Source organism: Camarhynchus parvulus, chromosome 4A, assembly GCF_901933205.1.
Source record: "Camarhynchus parvulus chromosome 4A, STF_HiC, whole genome shotgun sequence".
NCBI classification, from domain to species: Eukaryota; Metazoa; Chordata; class Aves; order Passeriformes; family Thraupidae; genus Camarhynchus; species Camarhynchus parvulus.
In genome coordinates this window covers 11,071,116-11,091,041 of record NC_044600.1, presented here as the reverse complement: position 1 = coordinate 11,091,041, position 19,926 = coordinate 11,071,116, and the positions used below count along the sequence as shown (strand labels likewise).

The 19,926-nt window shown below is 46.0% G+C and overlaps 1 protein-coding gene across 1 annotated transcript in view; it reads left to right on the top strand.

Moving 5' to 3' along the window:
* Positions 1-16,748, top strand: part of LOC115914809 (synaptotagmin-like protein 4) — a 34,202-nt gene extending 17,454 nt beyond the window's left edge. The window contains 15 exon segments of the mRNA XM_030967581.1: positions 2,322-2,415; positions 3,488-3,578; positions 3,754-3,847; positions 4,460-5,527; positions 5,530-5,574; positions 6,955-7,053; positions 8,916-9,007; positions 10,071-10,172; positions 12,387-12,556; positions 12,695-12,797; positions 13,441-13,602; positions 14,301-14,379; positions 14,885-14,984; positions 15,229-15,434; positions 16,485-16,748. Coding sequence (XP_030823441.1) covers positions 2,322-2,415; positions 3,488-3,578; positions 3,754-3,847; positions 4,460-5,527; positions 5,530-5,574; positions 6,955-7,053; positions 8,916-9,007; positions 10,071-10,172; positions 12,387-12,556; positions 12,695-12,797; positions 13,441-13,602; positions 14,301-14,379; positions 14,885-14,984; positions 15,229-15,434; positions 16,485-16,630 — 2,651 coding nt within the window. The 3' untranslated portion in view covers positions 16,631-16,748.
* The last annotated feature ends 3,178 nt before the right edge of the window (positions 16,749-19,926 follow it).

Sequence of the window (19,926 nt, the reverse complement as noted above, 5' to 3'; positions counted from 1 at the left end):
CATGGAAAAGCCCCACTGAGATAATTGCTGGCATTCCCTTTGCAAGGTAAGTGGGCTTAGGAGGGGTGGAAATTTGTGCTTGCAAAGGAAAATTCCCAGTGATCTTTTCTGGAGGAGGATTTTAGCCTTCAGAAGGGAGGGTTGTGGGGATCCCTGGGGGTTTTCACAGTTGGTATTGATTGTAGTAGAAAACACTAGTCATGGGCAGTAATACAGATCTATAAAACAGAAGGATACCCTGTATTTACATGACAGCCTCAGAGCAGCACAGATGGATGAATTTGATGATAACTTCTCCTTGTGCTTATGTGCAATTCTTGAGGGCTAAAAATCACCTAGGAGGGAGACCATTTTATCCACCTGCTGTGGCAAATGAGCCCTGATGCACAGTTAGTTATCCATGTCCTGGGCACTAAGAGTCTTTGTTTTAGAGTGGTAGGAAATGAGTAAAAGTGTTACAGCAGGAGTGCCTGCCAATTTTATACACATGTATAAAAATGCATGTATGGGCAAGTTAAACTGGTCAGGCCACTCCTGATTTCTGTTGGAATTTGCTTCTTATATTGTCTCATCCCAAAGTTAGCAAAGATATATTGCTTGTCTTGATGGACTGTAATGTACTAAACTGTTTGTGGTGACAGGAGCTAGGTGGAGCTGTGGCAGGGGCTGAGCCATTTTTAGGGCAGGAATTTGGATCGGTGGGAGTGAAGGCTTCCTGTTGCCTCTGCCAGCCAGGAATGAGGAGCTCTGTCTGAGGGGGAAGTGTCAGTGAAGAGCAAGTACAACACAGAGCCTTTGCAAGTGGGATGAGAAATGAATGCAGTCTTTGGTTGTCAAGGTCTTTTCAACCATGACAGGCACAGGGAAAGCGTGGGAGCTCTGTGTTTGGGTCCTTTACTTCCAGCACAGCTACCTGCTGGCACCTCCCTCCCCAGGCCTGAGGCAGAAGAGGAGGATGTGGCTCACTGTATCAATAAATCTGCTCAGTGTGCCCTGCTGTGCCCGCATGTGCCATGGCCAGCACGTGCCACCAGCCATGCCTGGGGTTCTCTCTCCTAAAACAACGGTCAGTGATGCTTTGTGCACATCAGTGTTGGCATGGGCAGGACAGTCCCTCTCTCAGAAACATGCTCTCTAAAACTGGCTCATTCCTACACACCCAGGCTCTTGTTTTTCAGCAGGAGCCGCTCCCTGAATTCCCACTGCTCTGGAAACCACAGCTGCCCCCCTGTGTGCCAGACATGCAGCCCTAATGCCACAGCTCTGAGCAGTGCCTGCTCTGCTCCTGACCTCAGGGCCAGGTGCTGGGAGGGCAGGAGGATTGGGAATGCAGCATTTTCTCCATAGGAGTGCATAGGCAGGGGGTAGTGAATCTTTGGATATTGCTGTGACTTGCAGGCTGACTGTGCTGGATGGCACCACCAGGCAGTGTTGAGTCTTGAGCTTCTCACCATAGGACTGACCTGCTCTTGGGCCTCATGTGGTTATCCAACCAGATAACAAGCAAGGCTATACTGTTTAATATTACTTCTGAATCCTCTGAACTTCTTTTTCTATTGAGTTGTTTAATGAAATATATCCTAAAATGGTTTGGCAGTTCTTGTAATAGGTAGAATTTCTCTTTAAAAATCTAAAATAGACCTAGGTGCATGAATAAATATGTGCAGATCTTGTTGACCAGACTAAGCTTACTTTTTATTCTCTGTTTGAGTGTTTAATCCTTTTGGTTTTGCAGTAGCAAGAAAACCCATTTGCTAACAAAATATCTAATGCAGCATTATACCCTGCAGTCTGCTGTAAAAGTTACCATCCTCTATTGTTTTTAATTTGGGGTCTTTGGGAGCTCACAAGATCTAGCTGGGCCTTGTGCCAGTAAAAATAACAGGGATCTCCTCATTAACTGCATTGGCCTCCTCCTTTGTTTGCCAAGATCGGATGACTTGAGTCAAAACAGGAAATGGCTGAATTTAAATCCTGGAACAGATTAACTTTATTGACAGTCAGTGGCAGCATCCTGTGGAGGTTTCCAGTGATGTGACAACTCCTGGCACGAGTTGGGCATTGGGCAGCTTTGTCCTCTTGGACCTGTGGGGTCTGGAAGTGCCTTTGCTGCTCTGGGACCTCCCCATCCCTGGGGAGAGCAGGCAGAATCCCTGAAAAGCCCTGAAAAGCCCTGAAAACCCTCTCCTCTTAACCCCCAGGCATTGTGCTGATGGGACTCTTTTTCACTGGACAAAGCATTTTCTTACCCCAAACAAAACACACCAAACATGGCAAGTTTAATGAAATGTCATTTCTCAGGTGTCTCTGTTGTATTACAGATGAGGACAACAAGCACATCCAGACGAATCTGGAAAGCAAAGCTGCCCCAGTTCCTGCCTTTCCTGAGGACATTGCTGATGCAGGAGAGGAAAGGTAGCTCTGCTGCCTGTGCAGTGCTCAGGCTGCTGCTCTTACTTCTAATGAGAATTGAATGCTACCCATTAAAGCCTGGTCTCTAAGTGAGTTTCCAAGACTCTATAAGTAATAAGTTCTATAGGGTATTTTTAAGTCCTTCTTCTAGGAGTTGTCAGAATATCAATCCACCCCTAATAAGCAAGTGCTAATGTGCTTAACCCACAAAGATCTTTTCCTGCATGATTTGATAAGGGATCAGTAAAATGGAAGCTGTCTCTAATGCCAGGATGTGCTGGTTAGTTTTTCAAAGTAATTATGGTTTTATTTGTTTAATTTTTGCTATGGAGCAACACTAACAAAATGAACAGTTTGAGGAAACTGCTAATTTCCTGCTGGTGCCAGCCTTTGTGTCCGGTGCTCAGCACTCTCCATCAAGGCTTGGTAGGATTTCACGTTGTGCTGACTGAGCAGAAACATCTATTAAAAGCACTCCAGTGAGCAAGTCAGTGAGCTCACTCAATATCCATGGACTATGGAGAAGAATTTAAAATATTCACATATTCATGTATTGCTGTTCCCATCTTATTTGCCTTTTTTTTTGTCAGCAGAATGAGGAATCATTCTCCACAGGTGGCAGTTGCTCCAGTTAAATATTAAATATGGGCCTTGACAACACTTGGAAACCTCTTGCAGCTGATTAGTGGGTGTTGTTTAATGAAGGACCCAGAGGCAACAGGCCCTAGGTACTCCTGCTTTGCTGGCACAACACCCAGTGGGTTTTTTGCAGGGGGTTGGTTAAATCCTGAAAAGCTAGCTTTGTTTTTCTCATTCAGTCTTAAGCAAGGTGTGGCCTGTTCTTTCCTGGGCCATAGCATAGAAATGTCTCTCCCTTCTGCATGGCCCTTGGGCTCTTCTGGCACTTCCCAGAAGGGGAAAGTCTGAATAAACCTAGCAGTTGACACACATTGTTTTTGTTGAGCAAGTTCTGCATCTGAGCAGAACTGAGGTGGTGTTGAAGACTGCCTGAGCACCCAAACAGGCACATCATTACCACAGACCTCCTTGTTCAGGCATTTCTCCTCTCCCACAGATCCAGTATACCTACTCTTGAGACCACAGAGCAGAAAATTTTGCCAAAACCGAAGCCAAGACTTCCTGTCCATTTATCTGCATCATACAAGGTAGTACAGGCACAGCCTCTGCACTTTGTTTTGTTACTCCTTGGAGCTTCACACAATCTATACCTGCTGACAGGGGCTCCACAAGCTGCCTGCCCTGGTGTCTCTGCTCATATAAAACACATTTTTTCCAGTCTTGCCAGTATTTATACACTGATAAGATTTGTTTTCTGTTCAGAGTTCCAGCATACATGATGTCTCCTCCTCAGAGAGTGACACAGGAACAAGTCCAGTTGTGACTGCAACAAACAGCTTTCATTTGTCTGGTGAAGGTAAGTTTTTTGTTCAGTGAGCTATTGGTGCTTTTGTTACTCAACATCAAACACCAAGAGACAAGATGCTTTTCAGTGTGTGTACAAATAAATAGCAAAGAGTACCTTGGCATATAAGAATGGGCTGCCAACTCTTTGTGAATTGCAGGCAGGGCAGCAGGGACCGAGGCAGAAAGCAATCTGATGAAACTTCTCCAGGCTCTCAGTACATATTGAACTGAGTGCTTGGCTCTCAGCTCTTTAATCCAGAAGAGGACTTACCCCTCTCTTTCCAGCACTGAGTGTACAGTGTAGTTCTGGAACATAGCAAATAGCCGGCAGGGAAGCTGTCAAATTGAAAGGGAACCTGCAAACAAATCCACAACTTGCAGCAACAGTTTAGAGCTCAGTGGATTTTCTCCGTGCCCTGTTGCAGGGAGAAGGACTGGGGTTTTCAGGGCTTTCCTCAGATGGAAGGGAGCTTTCTAGAGTCTGAATATGGAAAAAACTAGGAATATATTGATGTTTTCTGAAAATTCCCTGTCTTCTCATTGAGAAATTGCAGCCCAGGCCTTCTGGGGAGATTGGATGTGATGCAGGAGGACAGGCTCTGAGCATTTGTTGTTGTTGTAGGTCATGGAGATTCTCCAGTGCCCACCAGGCTTTCAGAGGATGCTGAACCTCAGCCCAGCACTGCAGCTGGAGGAGAAGCTGCCGATGGAGCCACAGAGGGGCCAAAAACTCCTCCCGAGGAAACTTATCCTCCCAGCAAAATACCAGTCAAGAAGAAAGCAAGCAGAACCTTCCCCAGGTGTGATGAGCAGGCTGTGAATCACACGGGGCCAGCAGAGAACAGCCCTGCCAAGGAGGAGGCACTGGCAGGCCCCAGAGCACGGCCCACAGACGGGGAGAGCGGCCGGGCCGGCAGGCAGGGGGTGAACTACACCATCTCAGCCATGAGTAACAGGGAGGAGGAGATCGGCCTGGACCGAGAGCACTTCAGGAGCCTGAAGAACTTTTGGGAGAAGGGAGCAGACTCTTTAGGGGCAGGGGGCAGCCAGGGGACAGGGCTGGGTGAGGCAGACCCTCGGCAGCGCAGGCTGGGCCGCTCACTCTCCCTGCAGCCCGGGCCAGGCCAGGGTGCTGAAGGGAAGCCTGGTGCCTTCACCCAAACAAGGACCCCCCACAAAAGGACAATAACGCTGTCTTCCAGTGAGGAAGAGCCAAGCTGTGCCACTCCTGCAAGGAAGGGCTCAGTTTCTGTCACTCCCAGCCCCACCTGTGCCAAGAGCAAAGGGGGCCTGGTTACAAGAAACAACTTGGTGGGTGAAAGCAGTGGGAAGCTGCTGATGCCCGAGGAAGAGAAGGTGGTGCAGCACAGCTCCAAGAAATCCAGGCTGCCAGTGAGAGCACCTTCCATCCAGCTTGAGTCGCCCACCAAAGATGTGTCTGGCAGCACACTGGGGCCAGGGACACCCGTGGAGGAGGAGCTGGTCATGGCAGGAGAGCGCAAGCCCACAGGGAGGTCCCCGGCCAGCAGGGTGCAGATACTGATAGAGCCTGTGCCCACAGATGGGGAAAGTGGGGATGAGAAAGAGGAAAGATCTGATTTGGGCACTCAAGACAGCATGGAAATAAATGGAGAGCTACCTGAGGAAAAGATGTGCAAGTCTTCAGACCAGCCAACACCTGGTGAACCATCTGAAAGAGAGAAACTGTTCAGGGAACAGACTCAGCTGTTTACTCAGGTACTGAGGGCTGCGACTGCACCCTGTGAAATCCAAATACAGAGCCATCCCTAAGCCGGTTTTCTTCCCTAACCCTTCTGCATTTTGCACATTTTCTTCATCTGCCCATTTATCCTATGTTGCAATTTGTGCAGAGGTTAGCTTGTGTGGAATGTGTTCCACAAGCAGCTCTGGAAACAAATCTTATGTAGCCTAGTGTGAGTGCAGAAGGGGACAGTGCCATGTTCCCTTGCTTTCCTCCCCACTCCCAGCCCCTGGGCCTTACCTGCCAGCAGCTCACCTTGGGACAGCTCTCCACTGCCTACAACACATCACAGGAACTCACTTTATGTCGCTCACTGGCAAGATTGTATTTTCTTCAAATGTGGGATTGGAAGAATTCTTTGTGGTAGTAGAGATAGGTCTAACACAAACAGAAGAAATAAAATGTGAAGCAAAGTGTTTAATAAATACACTGGGTCTTAGAGTACCTTGATATAGCCACTGGCTGTCACTGCCTAAATTACATTTTTTTGGAATGCACAAGTGAACTTTGATATTAAACTTTAAGCAAAGTGGACTGAACAAGGAGTCTGTTCTGCCTGGGTTCTGATACCGTGTTCTCAACCATGATGGTGTCAATAGCATCACCATTTTAGCAGCCTCTCTCTGGGTTTGATGGGCTCTTGTAGTGACTATTACTATGAGAAAACATTATTATTTGCAACTCACTTTGCATTTGGCCTCTGATTACCCACAGCTCTGCTCTCTTCCAAGCAAAGACCTATGAAGAGAGAGCATCTTCCCTTCTTTTTCCAAATGTTCTGTCCTCATGTGCCTGGGTAAGACCAGTTTGAGAGGATTTTCCACAGACTCATCTGATTTTTATTTTTTAATTGTGTCATTTCTTGGCTTATTTCCTACCTCATGTTACATTCCTGTTAAAATCCTGAGTTGCACTTCAGGTCATTGTAAATATTTTCTTTATGGAATATTTTGGGTTGTGAAAGACATCTAAGATCATTAAGTCCAACCATTTATACACCAGATCATTCCAGTATTTTTCAGGGCTTTTTCCTTTATTAACTCATTCATTTCAGGATGATATTAGCAGATGGCTCTGTTTCTCTGAAAGCTCTTCACAAGACTTGGTCTGTCTTGGGGACTGGGTTAATCCAGTATTTGCATTTCCTGACACAGTGTGAAGAGGTTTTCCCAGGGGAGACATCAGTGCCCCTGCATGGTTGGGAAGCAGCCCTGAGCAGTGTGACTGCAGTGTGGTCTAGGCAGAGGGAACAGGGGAGGCACACACACACACACATAGGTCTGTTGATGCATTGCCCATTTGTGTTTGTTTATTTATTTATTTACCATGTTGATTTGGCTTTTTGTGTATTCCAGAGGAAGATGGGGATCATTCTCCTGCTGCTCAGGCACTGGCCCGAGCAAATAGCATTAATCTTGCAAAGAGCATGGTGAACATTTACACAACCACAGAGAGTGAGTAACATCTTTCTTTCTTCTTTTTGGTTTACATTTGCTGAAGGTGATATATTATGCCAGTTTTTCATCACCATGCTTCTGTGCATGTATCAGGCTAGGAAAATGACATATTGTTTCATCATCAAATTAGAGAGTTTATACTGTCTAAAATTAAATTCAGAGCCAGGAAATTACAGCTAGATTGATGGTTTGTTACTTCAGCAAAACCACAAGGGCTTCAAAGGGTTGGCAAGAAGCTTGTGCTCATCTCTCCTGTTCCTGCACGAGGCTGTGGGATCTGCTGGCAGCCTGGGGATTGATCTGAGGTGCCAAAGCTGGTGTCACCTGTCACTCCTGCTCATGAGGCCTCTTCCTCACCCAGAGCAGAGCCCGTGGCTGGAATGATGTCCCCAGCTGGGACATGTTTTATGGTGACAGTCTCTCCCTGAGAAACCCAGAGGAGATGAGGAGAAGGCCACCAAGGAAGCAGCAGCCTGCCTGAAGAAGCAGCCATGGAAAGCACCTGAGGGAAGGCAGCAGCAGCCTCTGTGCCCAAGAAAGCCAATGACAATCCCAGAGGGATTGGCAAGCCCAAAAAGACAGCTAAGAGCTGGCCTCAAAGGGAAATGGTGAGGCCAAGGCTGCCAGGACTGAAATGAGAACATGGGAAGGCAATGCCCAAGGAAAGGTAAAGGTAAAGCCACTGAGAGGCTTTGATTGAGCCAGCTTAAGTCCAAGGCTGGTCATGGGAGGGAGGCAGCTTGCTGGCAGGTCCCACTGCACAGCCCTGTGGCTGTGCCCACCCTGCCTGGCACCTTGTGCCAAGCACTGCCCATCATGGGGTGCCTGATGTGTTGCAGGGAACATTGGCTCAAAGCTCCAGGCCCCATTGCTGTCCAGGAATGTGGTCTCCACCAAGACAACCAAGATTGCAGCTTCCTCTTATCTAGTGTCCTGGTTTAGGGCAAATTTGGAAGAAAACACAATATCCAGCATAAACAGAACACCCATTGAGCCCCAGAGCTCATCCTTGGAAACCCTCCTGTAACAGAGTTACAGCTTCATATTTGCAGTATAGCAAATAGTCTGTGGATACTATTATTTATTCAAGGTTGAAAATAAAAATAGTAAATATCAAATGAATGGTAAATCAAGAATCTCTTGGGCATTTTGAGCAATGTATCATCATGCCTAAAATGCCAAACAAGTGTGTATATGAACATGCATGTTTGTGTACATATATCTTTCCAAAACAAATTCTTCTGGGATGGAGAAAGTCATCTTCAAGAGAGTTACTGGAAGAAGATAAAGATACAAAAAAAAATTTAGTTAGACATTTAAGCAGTACAGTAACCATCTTTCTATTGATAGGAAACTTTCTAACTTTTTTCTTTTAGATAATCTGGCTATTGTTCACCTCTGTGTCTGGCAGAGTATTTGAGAGGTGTATGCAATGGTGAAATAGTGGGTATAAATATTTTAGTGCTCTTTTCTGCAGGACAGTGTGCTATGAGATAAAAATGTGAACATGATTGGTTTCTTTGACAAGGAGGCAGATTTGGGTGGATTTAGTGTAAATTCAGTCTACACAAAGCAGGCAACATCCACGTCCTTGTGCCGATGAGGAATTAGATGAGCCACTAGAGGGAGTTCCACACTCCCACACAGTGAATGAAAATCACTGGAAATACTCGAGGATGTTAATTAGCAGTTTTTGGCTTAGGGAGGATCAGCTTCAGTGACAGGTGACACAGACAGAGCAAGTAGGTATTGGTCCAGAAGCTTTTCCTCCTTCCTTGTGCCCTTTAGTGAAAGTGTGACTTATAATTAATTTCCTGATTCTGATGAGCTGTCTTGATGCCTTTTTTTTGTACCTGCAGCATACAATAAACCTCATTTGATACCACATCAATTTCTTGAACCTGAAAGAGTCAAAGAACTGAGCAGATCCTCTCCCCTCCTGTTGTCTGAGGTGGGTTGATGCCAGAAATGGCTGAAATAGTGTTCACAGCATCCCCTGGATGACAGTTGGTGTCGTGAGAATGTTTCTCCTGGAGACCAACAGTACTTGCTTTAGAGCATGCCTTGGTTATGTCATGAATAAATGAGAATGTGGAAACCCAGGGCACAGGAAATATTTCTCTGTCGGCTCTGGGGTCCCCTGATCCCCCAGAGGAGCACTGACTTTGACCCTCATTCATGGAGAAAGCTTCCTAGACTTCAAGATAGACTGGAATCCACAAAAGTGTGAAATAGATTATAGAGAGCAGTGTAGGTGTATCACTTGGTGAAAAGTTTAGGTTTGGGGATTTTTAGTGTGTTGTGGATGGAAGCAAGATGGAGGGCACAGGGTGTTATCCTGGGTTTTTTCTTCATGCTTCTTCTTCCTTCTTCTTCGTGGGTTTGGGTGCTGTTTTGTAATTGGGCAGAAAAGTCCACATTGCAGCTCTTTGGGATCAGTTATTGGGTTAAAAGGGAAAATAATCTAGGTGTCAGTTCTTAATTGGAGAGTTTGGTCTTAAAAGACATTGTAACAAGAGATTGTTGGCCAGTTTGTGCCTTGCTAATGAAAAACTGCCAAACTCACAGTAGTGAGACTGTTCTACTGATAAGAGATAATAAACACCTGAGTCCAAGCATGAACTGCCATCTCAAGTGCCTTCAATCCAGACCCAGAGAAACCCACAACTGGAGCCCCCACATGAGAAGTGCCTTAAGAGAAAAGCCCCCAGCAGCCAGAGCAGCTGTTCCATGCTGGAGGAAGCTGCCCTGTGTGCCCAGCGTGGCACACAGCCACGCTGCTGTGTGCCCTTTCCCAGAGCCCAGGCGGGGCCTGCAGCTCTGTTTGGAGGCAGTGAGTGATGACGTTCAATGCTGCTTGGAGGGGATGCCCTGGGGAGGCTCCCTGCACTCTCCTGCAGCTCTGCTAACCTGATCTCTGCTCATGGCACTCTGCTGAGCAATTCCTTTTTCTCTCCAGTGTTGCAAAGCGCTCCTTCGACACAGCTTAAAGATGCTTCTTGTTTTCTGAGCAGACGGAGTCAGACACGGCCTCGGAGCTCAGCTTCCAGCTGGGCAGGCACAAGAAGTCCCCCAGCACTGGCAGCCACTCCTCTGACATGGCTTCTGTCTCCTCGGTAGGTCCCGAGCGTGGGGGCTCTGCCCAGGCTCCTCAGCTGGATGCAGGGATGCTGCAGTTGGGCTGCTGCTGGTGGTGGGGCCTCCAGAGCAGCCTGCTGGTTTCTGCTGGGTACATTGGTAAAGGAAAGGGGGTGATGAATTACTGTTTCAGGTTAAATCCAGGTGCCACCTCAAAATAGAGCCCCACGGAGTCATTGCTGGTGAAATTCCCTTAAGCGACAGCCCCCCCTGCCAGACGTGGGTGCTCTGGGTCCTGCTGGTGCAGAAGGTGGGGAAGGGGTTTCTAGGTGGGAAAATGAGATGTTAAGGGGCATGATTGTGGTTCAGGACTGCAGATGGGTACCCTCTGCAAGCTCATCCTTTATCAGCAGATAAGAGGGTACTCAGAGTTGGACAGCAAAAGCATGTTTTGGAGCTTCAGCTTCTAAGGAAAGCTGAAAAAAGCTGAATGTGTTTAGTTGAGTGTTTTTAAAAGACTCTTTAGAGACAGGGGAGGGAGCTGCTTAAAAGTGCTTGAATTTGCTGTGTTACTCTTATAGATTTCTCCAAGGTGTATATTTGAGATTTATAGAATATATGTGAAGCAAAGCTGGTAGGGAGAGGTCATGAATGTAGATAAATATGTTAAAACTTTGGGGCACATGAGTTCTTCTCCTAATTTGGAGCATCTGGGAGCTGAAAATGAGTCCAGGTCATGCAAGTGTTCTTGAAAATCTCATTCAGGATTCTCTGCTGCGGTGAGTATCCTGATGGGATGGTAAATGCAGCTCCAAGGACTGACTGGAGATGTTTAGCAGGTTTTTGCAGGTTATAATAAAATTCAGAACCAAAGTAAGGAAAGACAGGGAAGAATTGGGTTAATTACTGGGAAGGTTTTTTGATAAATGTTCATGACAGTACCACAGAGAGGTGCCAAGAGGGTTAATGATTTGCTTTGTAAACAGCATTAGCTTTTATGATATCCTGTCAGGAATCATGACTGACTGGTGCAAGGGAAAATTATCTCAGCTTTCTGTGGCTGAGCTTTGCTTGTGCTTCGTGACTTTCCATCAGTGAAAGACAAAGACCTGAGAAAAGAAGCCCAAGTTGTCTGGGCTAATTGTAGTCTTTTTCTGGGAAAGCAATAACTCCTGGGTGCCTAGCTCCAGATTTGGATCTGGAGAAACCTGAATTTCCTGTGCCTTTGGGCCAAGCACAGATTGTCTCTGGTGGGGCAGTGGCTCTTCAGAACAGGGTTGTATCTGTTTTGTGCTGCTCCATGCACATTGTGGGTAAGCAACAAGATAGGAATAGTTCTTCCTACATTTCTAGTCTGATGGGGTTCTTATTAGCCTGTTTTGTAAATGGATTAACAATTGAAAGAACAAGTTCTTATAGTATAGTTCAAGTTCTCTCAATACCTTTCTTTCTTAGAGATGAGATTGGATGAGGGTGTCAGTTATTTGCTCTGTAAGCATAGGGAAGAGACGTGTGGTCCCCTCAGAATATCTGAGTCCATTTCCCAAAGTTTTGGGATTTTGGAGTGAAAAAACTTCTGTGTTTCTTGAGTATTCTGTGCTTCCAAGCCCTGGTCTGGGATAGCACATCCTTGTGAGACCCTTATAGGGATTTCCCTGTGTTTGCAGGGGTCCCAGGATGAGGGAAGAGATGAGAATCTTGACCCCATGTTTCAGAAGGCTGATTTATTATTTTATTATATATATTATATTAAAAGAAAATTCTATATTATATTAAAACTATACTAAAAGAATAGATTAAAGGATTTCATCAGAAGGCTAGCAAGGAAAGGAAAGGAATGGAGTGATAATAAAGTCTTGTGACTGACCAGAAAGTCTGAGACAGCCGGACTGTGATTGGCCATTAATTAAAAACAACCACAAGAGACCAATCACAGATGCACCTGTTGCATTCCACAGCAGCAGATAATTATTGTTTACATTTTGTTTCTGAGGCCTCTCAGCTTCTCAGGAGAAAAAATCCTAGCAAAAGGATTTTTTATAAAATATGTCTGTGACATTTCCCAGCCCTGGCTTGCTTGGGAGCAGCCACAGCTGTGAACCCTCTCTGTGTCAAGAGCACCACACTGCACAAGAACAGGAATACCAGAGTTTTTTCTCTGGGAATGCATTTCTCAGACTCTCATCTTTGCCCAGAACAGAGTCAGACTGTGCCTGTTTCAGTGGCACTGACTTTGCTCTTCCCCCTGGCAGGTGAGTGGCAGTGTGCTCAGTGTCTACAGTGGTGATTTTGGGAGTGTGGATGCCCAAGGAACCGTGGAATTTGCTCTGGACTATGATGAGAAGAACCGGGAGTTCCAGGTGCATGTGTCCCAGTGCAGGGGCTTGGCTGTGGTGGATGAGAGGAAAGGCAGATCTGACCCGTGAGTGATCTTTCAGTGCCTGAATTCTGTCTTCTGGCAGACTTTTATTTTCTTTAGATGTAATGGTTCCTTCCTTCCTGCCAGCTTACTGGAGAGCTGGCAATGTGGGGCACTGTCCAACTGGAGTTTGTTTTCTAGGTATGTTAAGACTTACCTGCTCCCGGACAAAGCCAGGATGGGTAAGAGGAAAACGTCAGTGAAGAAGAGGACAGTGAACCCCGTGTACAATGAGGTGTTACGGGTAAGAACAAACACACACTCTGAAAACCTCTGTTGTAAAAGGCACCTCTGTCAGGCAGGTCTGGGAAGATCCTGCCTTCTTGGCCAGATTCTTTGCTGCCTGCTGCCAGCACTGCACTGCTCTTCCCTGGGGCTGGAGAGGCCTGGGGTGTTAAAGGCTCCTCTGCACCCATTCATGTGGCACCCAAGATTTCTCTGCCAAAACCACACAGATCTTTGGATGCAATGGGGTCCTCCAGTCAGAGCAAGGGCTGTTTGTCCTCCCCCCTTCCCTGGCATGCAGTCACAAGGCACAGGACTGGTAAGAAAGGTCTGCATTATGTGATCATACTGATCAAAGCATAGAGGATTATTTAACAACGGCTAGGCCTGTGTTAATAATTCTTGAAAGAATATTGGTTTTGCCCTATGATGAATGGAATGCCAGGTTTCCCTGTGCTCAGCAGAAAAGCTTTGTCAGGGTAGTAGTGTTGCTACAGGACAAAAGAGAGATGTTCATACTGAAGCCAGTCCATTGGTAGTGCATATGTGTGGGGTGGGTTTGAGTGTCTCAGAGTTTATTCAAGCTTTTGCGTTGTTTATTTCTGTTTGTGAAAGAAACAGAAGAAAAATTTGAGCAACATGACTTCTCTTTCTTCCTCTAGTATAAAATAGAGAAAATGGTGTTGCTGATCCAAAAATTAAATCTCTCTGTTTGGCACAATGATCCACTGGGACGTAACAGTTTTTTGGGAGAGATTGAAATAGACTTGGCCAGCTGGGACTGGAGCAACAGGAAACTCAACTGGTACCCACTGAAGCCCCGGGTGAGTGTCTCGCTGCAGTCCTGCTTTCCAGCCCAGCCCTGAAGCCTGGAGGGTGGCAGTAGTCCTTCCTGACTCCTTGAGGTCTTTGGGTGGAGCAGGACAATGTGAACTTCAGGAGGGAAGAACCCCTGGGCACCTTAGTGCAGCTCAGTGCTCAGAACAATGCCCTTCTCAGGTCTGTTTTGGTGGCTGATCTGCAGGGACACTGTCATAAATGCAAGCTGACACTAATTACAGCAACTTTGACATGACTTTGCCATTCTCTCCTCTCACATGAAGACTTAAAAAAAAAAAAAAAGCAGAGTCTAGGTGAAGCAGCTGATGTGCTTTGAGGGGTAAATATTCAGTTTGCCACTGTTTGTAAAGCCTGTACATCTTCCTGCATGCTTCTGGATTCACAGGTCTGATATGAGTCCCTTTTAAGCAATTAGAGGACATTTATCTTTCAGAACAAAGATGCTTAATTATATCCAGCTGGACATGTCTGGAAGGGCTACCTTGTACTCTGAATCCTCAGGCTTTTGCTTCTGAGAGGCTGAGTTTGAGAGCAAACCCACAGAGAAATGAACTGCCCTAAGAGGAGGCTGTTCCAGCCATCAGTTTGTCCATTTGTGCTCCTCCACTGAAGTCAAAAGCTGTTTGCCTTGCTGGGTTTCCACAATCCTCCATTAAGTCAGTCATAACCCTTTCAATTTCAGAGCCTTTCTGCTGTTAATGGTGTGGATCATCGAGGAGTGATGAGTTTGTCCATTAAGTATGTCCCCCCTGGAAGCCTAGGTGAGTGTGGTTCATGCATTAAGGGCAAACACCCAGCTTGCAGTGCCTCATCTGCTTGGGGGCTGCTTAAAGAGCAATCTCATCAGAGCAAGATCTTAGAGAGCAGCACAAAGGCAGTGTTTGACAGCACTGCCTGCAGCCTACATCTGATTTCCACATCTGGATTTACTGGGAAAGTATTGGGGAGAGAGGAAGGGCTCAACGACCTCCAATTTATGAGCATGTGGGCACTGTAGGGTGCTGTGATGTGGTAGGAGCAGCACAGAACCCATGTTACTTTGGGGCAGGCACAAGGTTGCTTTGGCTCAGCAGTTCCATCTTTTTTCCTGTCTGACACAGCACTGTCAGGTTGTGTCAGGAGCTGGCTGCAGTGCTGAGATGCCCAGGGAGGGGCAGTGAGCACACAGGAGCTGTGTGGGTCCCACAGGTCCCTGGAGAGGAGCCCTGTCATTCTGAGCTGTGGCTCTGGCTGCCATGACAGCTTTTCTCTTCTCATAAACTGCAGGGCCCAGGAATCCTCCCTCTGGTGAAGTTCACATTTGGGTCAAAGACGTCAAGGACCTGCTGCAGTTGCGTCCATCTGGAGTGGATTCCTTTGTGAAGTGGTGAGTGCCTGAGCACGGGGCTGCTCCTGCTCCTGTGCTTCCCACAAAGGCTGTGCTTCCTACTCTGCTCTCAGGCTCACCAAGCTGTGCCTCCATACTGGAAAGCCTTTGTGTTGCACTGGGAGAAGTGTAGGGGAGAATTGCCCTTGTTTTTCACCCGTAGGAAAAGTAGGAAAATCCTTGCTGTGATAAAGCTCTTGGTCAATGTTCAGTGCTTCATGCTGTGTGCTTTCTCCTCCCAAAGCTATGTGCTTCCAGACACCAGTAAGAAGAGCTACCAAAAGACCAGAGTCATAAAGAGAGACACAAACCCTGTTTTCAATCACACCATTGTGTATGATGGCTTTCACACAGAGGATCTGAAGGATGCCTGTGTTGAACTCACTGTGTGGGATCATGAGAAACTTACCAACCATTTCCTTGGAGGAATCAGGCTGGGCCTTGGGACAGGTCAGTATTTTCCTTTATATTAACTCAAAACTGTTACTGTAGTGCTGAGCTACAAGATAAAGTGGGAAGTTACAGAGTATTTTGCTGTTGGAGAGAAACCAGGGATGGGGTGTCTCAGTCACTGGTACCTGCACTATGTCATGGATGGAGGAGGCCCTGGTGCCATGGTAACAACCCTCTGTTCCCACATTTTCTGCCAACATCAGATCTGAGGTCTGGCAAAACTCAAGAGAACCCAGGAGAACAGGCTGCCTGACAAACCAGCATTATATTGGTGCTCCTGCCAGGGAAGAGTGCTCAGGGAGGGACTGGAATGCCATACAGGACAGCACCTGGTGCCTGTCCATCCCTGAGGTGCTCTCTGAGACATCTCACAGTGTTGCAATCGAGGATAAGTGTTCCCTGGGGGACAAGGCTCATAGCAGCTGGCAGGTGCACACACTGTGGCTGTTGGATTTGCCTGTATGTTCTCTGTTTCCCACCTCACATGTCACCAGTGGGTTGTGGACTTTCCAGAGGGAAGGGGCAACGAGAATAAGACATAAAAATACCTAACCCAAGATCAGCTGTGATCTAAATTTAGACTTCTCTCTCACTGACAAATATTTGGCACCTAAAATTTTGGTTGAATTGGAATGGATGTATACACTTTTCTGCTATGGTATGTTTGATTCCTATAGAAAATAAAGAAGAGTATTTTGATGAATACTCCACCTTGTCCACAAGAAAATCTTTTTAGAGGAAAACCAAGCCTTTAAGACCTTTCTTACCATTCAAAAAGATGCAGGAAGGGCTTGAGCCCAATATTGCTTTCCTTGGCAGGTTATGTTTAGAGTTCTTGCATTTTGTGGCTTTTGCAGTGACTTCATTCTGAACTCTGGTGTAGAATGGGCATTTGCAAGAAAACAGGAGGTGCTCAGGGTGCAGCTTGCTGGGGAGCAGTCAGTAGCTTTTATGTTAAGACATTGCCTGCAGCAGTTACATCCCATTGAGTGTTTGTGCATGGAGTGGGAACTCTGTGTAGCTCTCAAAGTTTCTCATTCTTTTCAGGTTTGAGCTATGGCATCTCTGTGGACTGGATGGACTCCACTCAGGAGGAGGTGGCCTTTTGGCAGGAGATGATGTTGGCTGCCAATGAATGGATCGAGGGATTGCTGCCCCTGCGCTCACTGGCAGGGAGGAAAAAGCTGAAATAACCCATTGCTGGTGCCATGGAAATGCCCAATGTGTTCATTAGAAGAATTAGGAAACTTCCTGCACCGGCGAGAAAGAGGCCATCCACAGGGCTGCAAGTGTCAGGGTAATAAGGCAATTAATGGGCATCACCTTGGAGCTGTTAATGATCAGTACTAATCCACTCACAGAGGACATGGAAGATGCCAAACAGGATTTTAACCAAGAAGAAATTTAATTTGCCTTTTTCTTTAATCATTTATATATTCAGTATATTTGAATTCCATTAAGCTCTGGGAACACTGGCAGAAGGAAAAGGAGATATGGATACTTTTCTTTTACCATTTCTTGTGCCATTTTCCTTCCATGTAGAGATGCAGTTGTACTGAAGCAGCAGCCTGGTATTATTCATACTCCCTGCAAGGGGTACACTTTGTACTTGGTGTCCAATTGCTCCAAATCACCAGCACAGTTTGAGAATGGGAGCTTTGCATTTGTCACTGGTGATAACACCTCTTTAACGTGAGAAAAATTGAGTTCCAAGGTGCATCTAAAGAAAGAGAGGACTATTTGCAGCAGAAAATGAAGAAACCTGAGGAGGATGACAATGAGGAATTTGATATATTAATTTCTTTCTGCTTTAATCTGAAAGAGTGCAGGGATGCTCTTAGAGATGGTGGGATTGTGCAAGCAGGGACTGTTTCCCTGGCTTTCCCACAGGCTCCCTCAGAGACCTCAGGAAAATCTCTTTGTGAGAGTTTGAGTGCAATATAAACTAAAATGTTTGCCTAGAAGTAAAACATGGTTACCTTGCTAAGGGGCCTTTGCAATGCCTTGTGTGCAAAACATTTCAATATGACCTGATGAGGTGGGAGGCAGTTCACACTGGCCTGGCATCAGGGTCAGGGAGGAAGGTCACAGCCACACTGACCCAGGAGATGCTGGGAGCTGGGGCAGAGGTAAGGAGGGCTGAGACAACGTGCAGGGAGTGCAGAGCTGCAGTTTCCTGGGGGTCTCCTGCATCTGCATCCCCTGCTGCCCTTCTCCTCTTCCCTTCCCCTGATGCCTGCTGTGAGCTGTCAGTGGCTGGAATTTCCCTTTTGCCAGTAGCTTGCAAAAAAGTCTTTGCATCTGGCACATGGACAGTGGTGGAGTGGTGTTGTGAATACATTTTGAATTGCAGCTTTGTAATTTCTGTTTTGGATGTACATACTGTGATTAAGTAGAATGTTTTTCTTTAGTCATCAGTTGGTTGTCTTGTACCTATTTTCACTGCTCCAAATAACAAAAAAGCAAAAGAGGTGTTAAATTTTATTATGTCAAAATGAGGCATTTTTGCCAAAGGGCAAGGGAAATGTCATGAAGAAATAATTTTTATAACTATCCTACTTTAAATTTTGGCTCTCTGATTATTTTGATATTCTTCTTTAATGGATTGATTTTATTTAAGTCAAGCCTACTGTGAATTTTCAGCTTAGCAAAGATGATTGTAAATAAATGAATGTAAAAATGTACACTTAGAGTAATGAGACTTTTTCTTTAAATGGAAACATTTGGGATATAATCAGCTTTCATGGGAAAAAAGAAAGAATTAAAGTGGTTTTTCAGTTGGAAAAAGACAATAATTGGAAATGCACCAGACACAGTAATAAAAGCACTAGGAGAGAGTTCACAGAGCAACAGAATTAAGCAGTGACTGTCTAATGAAGGAGCTGATTCATCTGTAACATCAGTCCAGAAATACTTTGTAGGGGGTCCAGCCTGACATGTTTTGTTTACCAAGATTTGGTCATTTATTACCTTTGTGCGATAAAATAACAATACTGGGCCTAAGTTGAGAGTTTTTAAAAAAATATGATCCTTACCTTAGGTGCTGAACATGTGAATATTTATACATCAGTGTACCTGACCTGCTGTGAGGAGCCCTGGTGGCAGGGGTGGGGTTTGAGCTGGAATGGATGTGCACACATGAGTGTGAGTTGGAATGGATGTGCACACATCAGTGTGAGCTGGAATGGATGTGCACACACCAGTGTGAGCTGGAACTGATGTGCACACATCAGGGGTGTCTTGCTGCAGTGAAGTTACCCACAGGACTGCTGCTTTCCTCCTGGTGCTCCCCTGTCCCCAGGGACACGGATATTCCTGGGACAGACTTTCTGCTGGGGCTGGAAAAGTGGTTGGTAGCACCAGGGGCTCTGTCTCAGGTCCAGGTCTCTTCCTGGTGGGTTCAGCTGATTCCTCTCCACCTCCTCCTTCTCATCAGCATTACTGCATGGCAATGTTTCCAGAAGTGCTGGTTGCATCAATGGAGCTGGAAATGGTTGTGTTATTGTGTCAGGAAATTAACAGGTTTTTCATTGCTGGTGCCAGGAGGGCAGAAAAAGGGGGTCAGTGGGCCAGTTCATCCCAGCAGAGTTACTTTTATGAACTTGGCACGGGACTTTGTGAGACTATTTTTGTATTCAGATTCCATTGAGGATTTTTTTTTTGGTTAATCTTTTGCTGGCTTGTTTATTTAAATTAAGCCCTGATTAACTTAAGAAGCTTTCTTTGGCATTTAATAGTTTATCAGAGTAAAAGATTACACTGCCAAACCACACACACTTTTGTCACACAGCTGATTCTGGGGCAGTAAAATTTGCTATGCTCTCTGTTTCACTTACTGCACCGAAAGCACTTTATCACAAAATGACTTAAGGCACATTTATTGCCAGAGTCCTGTGGAGGAGCAGAGGATCTTGTGGGTATAAGGTTAATGGCCTGTTTGCTTGTGGTTTATGATGCTGGCATTTGTTGTCTGTGGATGCTGAACCTCACAGAGACTCTGGCCTGTAAGTGTGTGCTGGTGGCACAAGAGTGGGGTTGTAACTGGTGGAAATAAAAAACAGATGGAAAGTTTTCTGGCTGTATTTACTGGTTAGTTGTAGCATGGGTCAAGCAAAGCCACAGGTGAGAGCCTGTGGTGCCAGTGACTGTGGTTTGTGTCCCTCCTTTCCCTGCACAGGAAGGTGCAGTGCCAGCAGTGGCAGCTGAAGTGACCCCTGGGCTGGACACAGAAGTGGCCCCAGGAGTGCAGTGCCATCCTTTTAATATCAAACACAAACCTCAGCACCTACAGGAGAGCTGGCAGCTGCTTTCCATGAGGCTTCTGCATTTGTGAGCCAGCGTGCTCTCTTCTAGGTTATCTCTGATTTATGTAACTTTTTATTGGAAATCTTCCAGGATTAAAAGAAAATGGAGAAAAAGCAAAATTCTAGAATGTATTTCTGCTTCATCAGGCAAATAAAATATGTGGCCTATGGCCATTCAATATGTA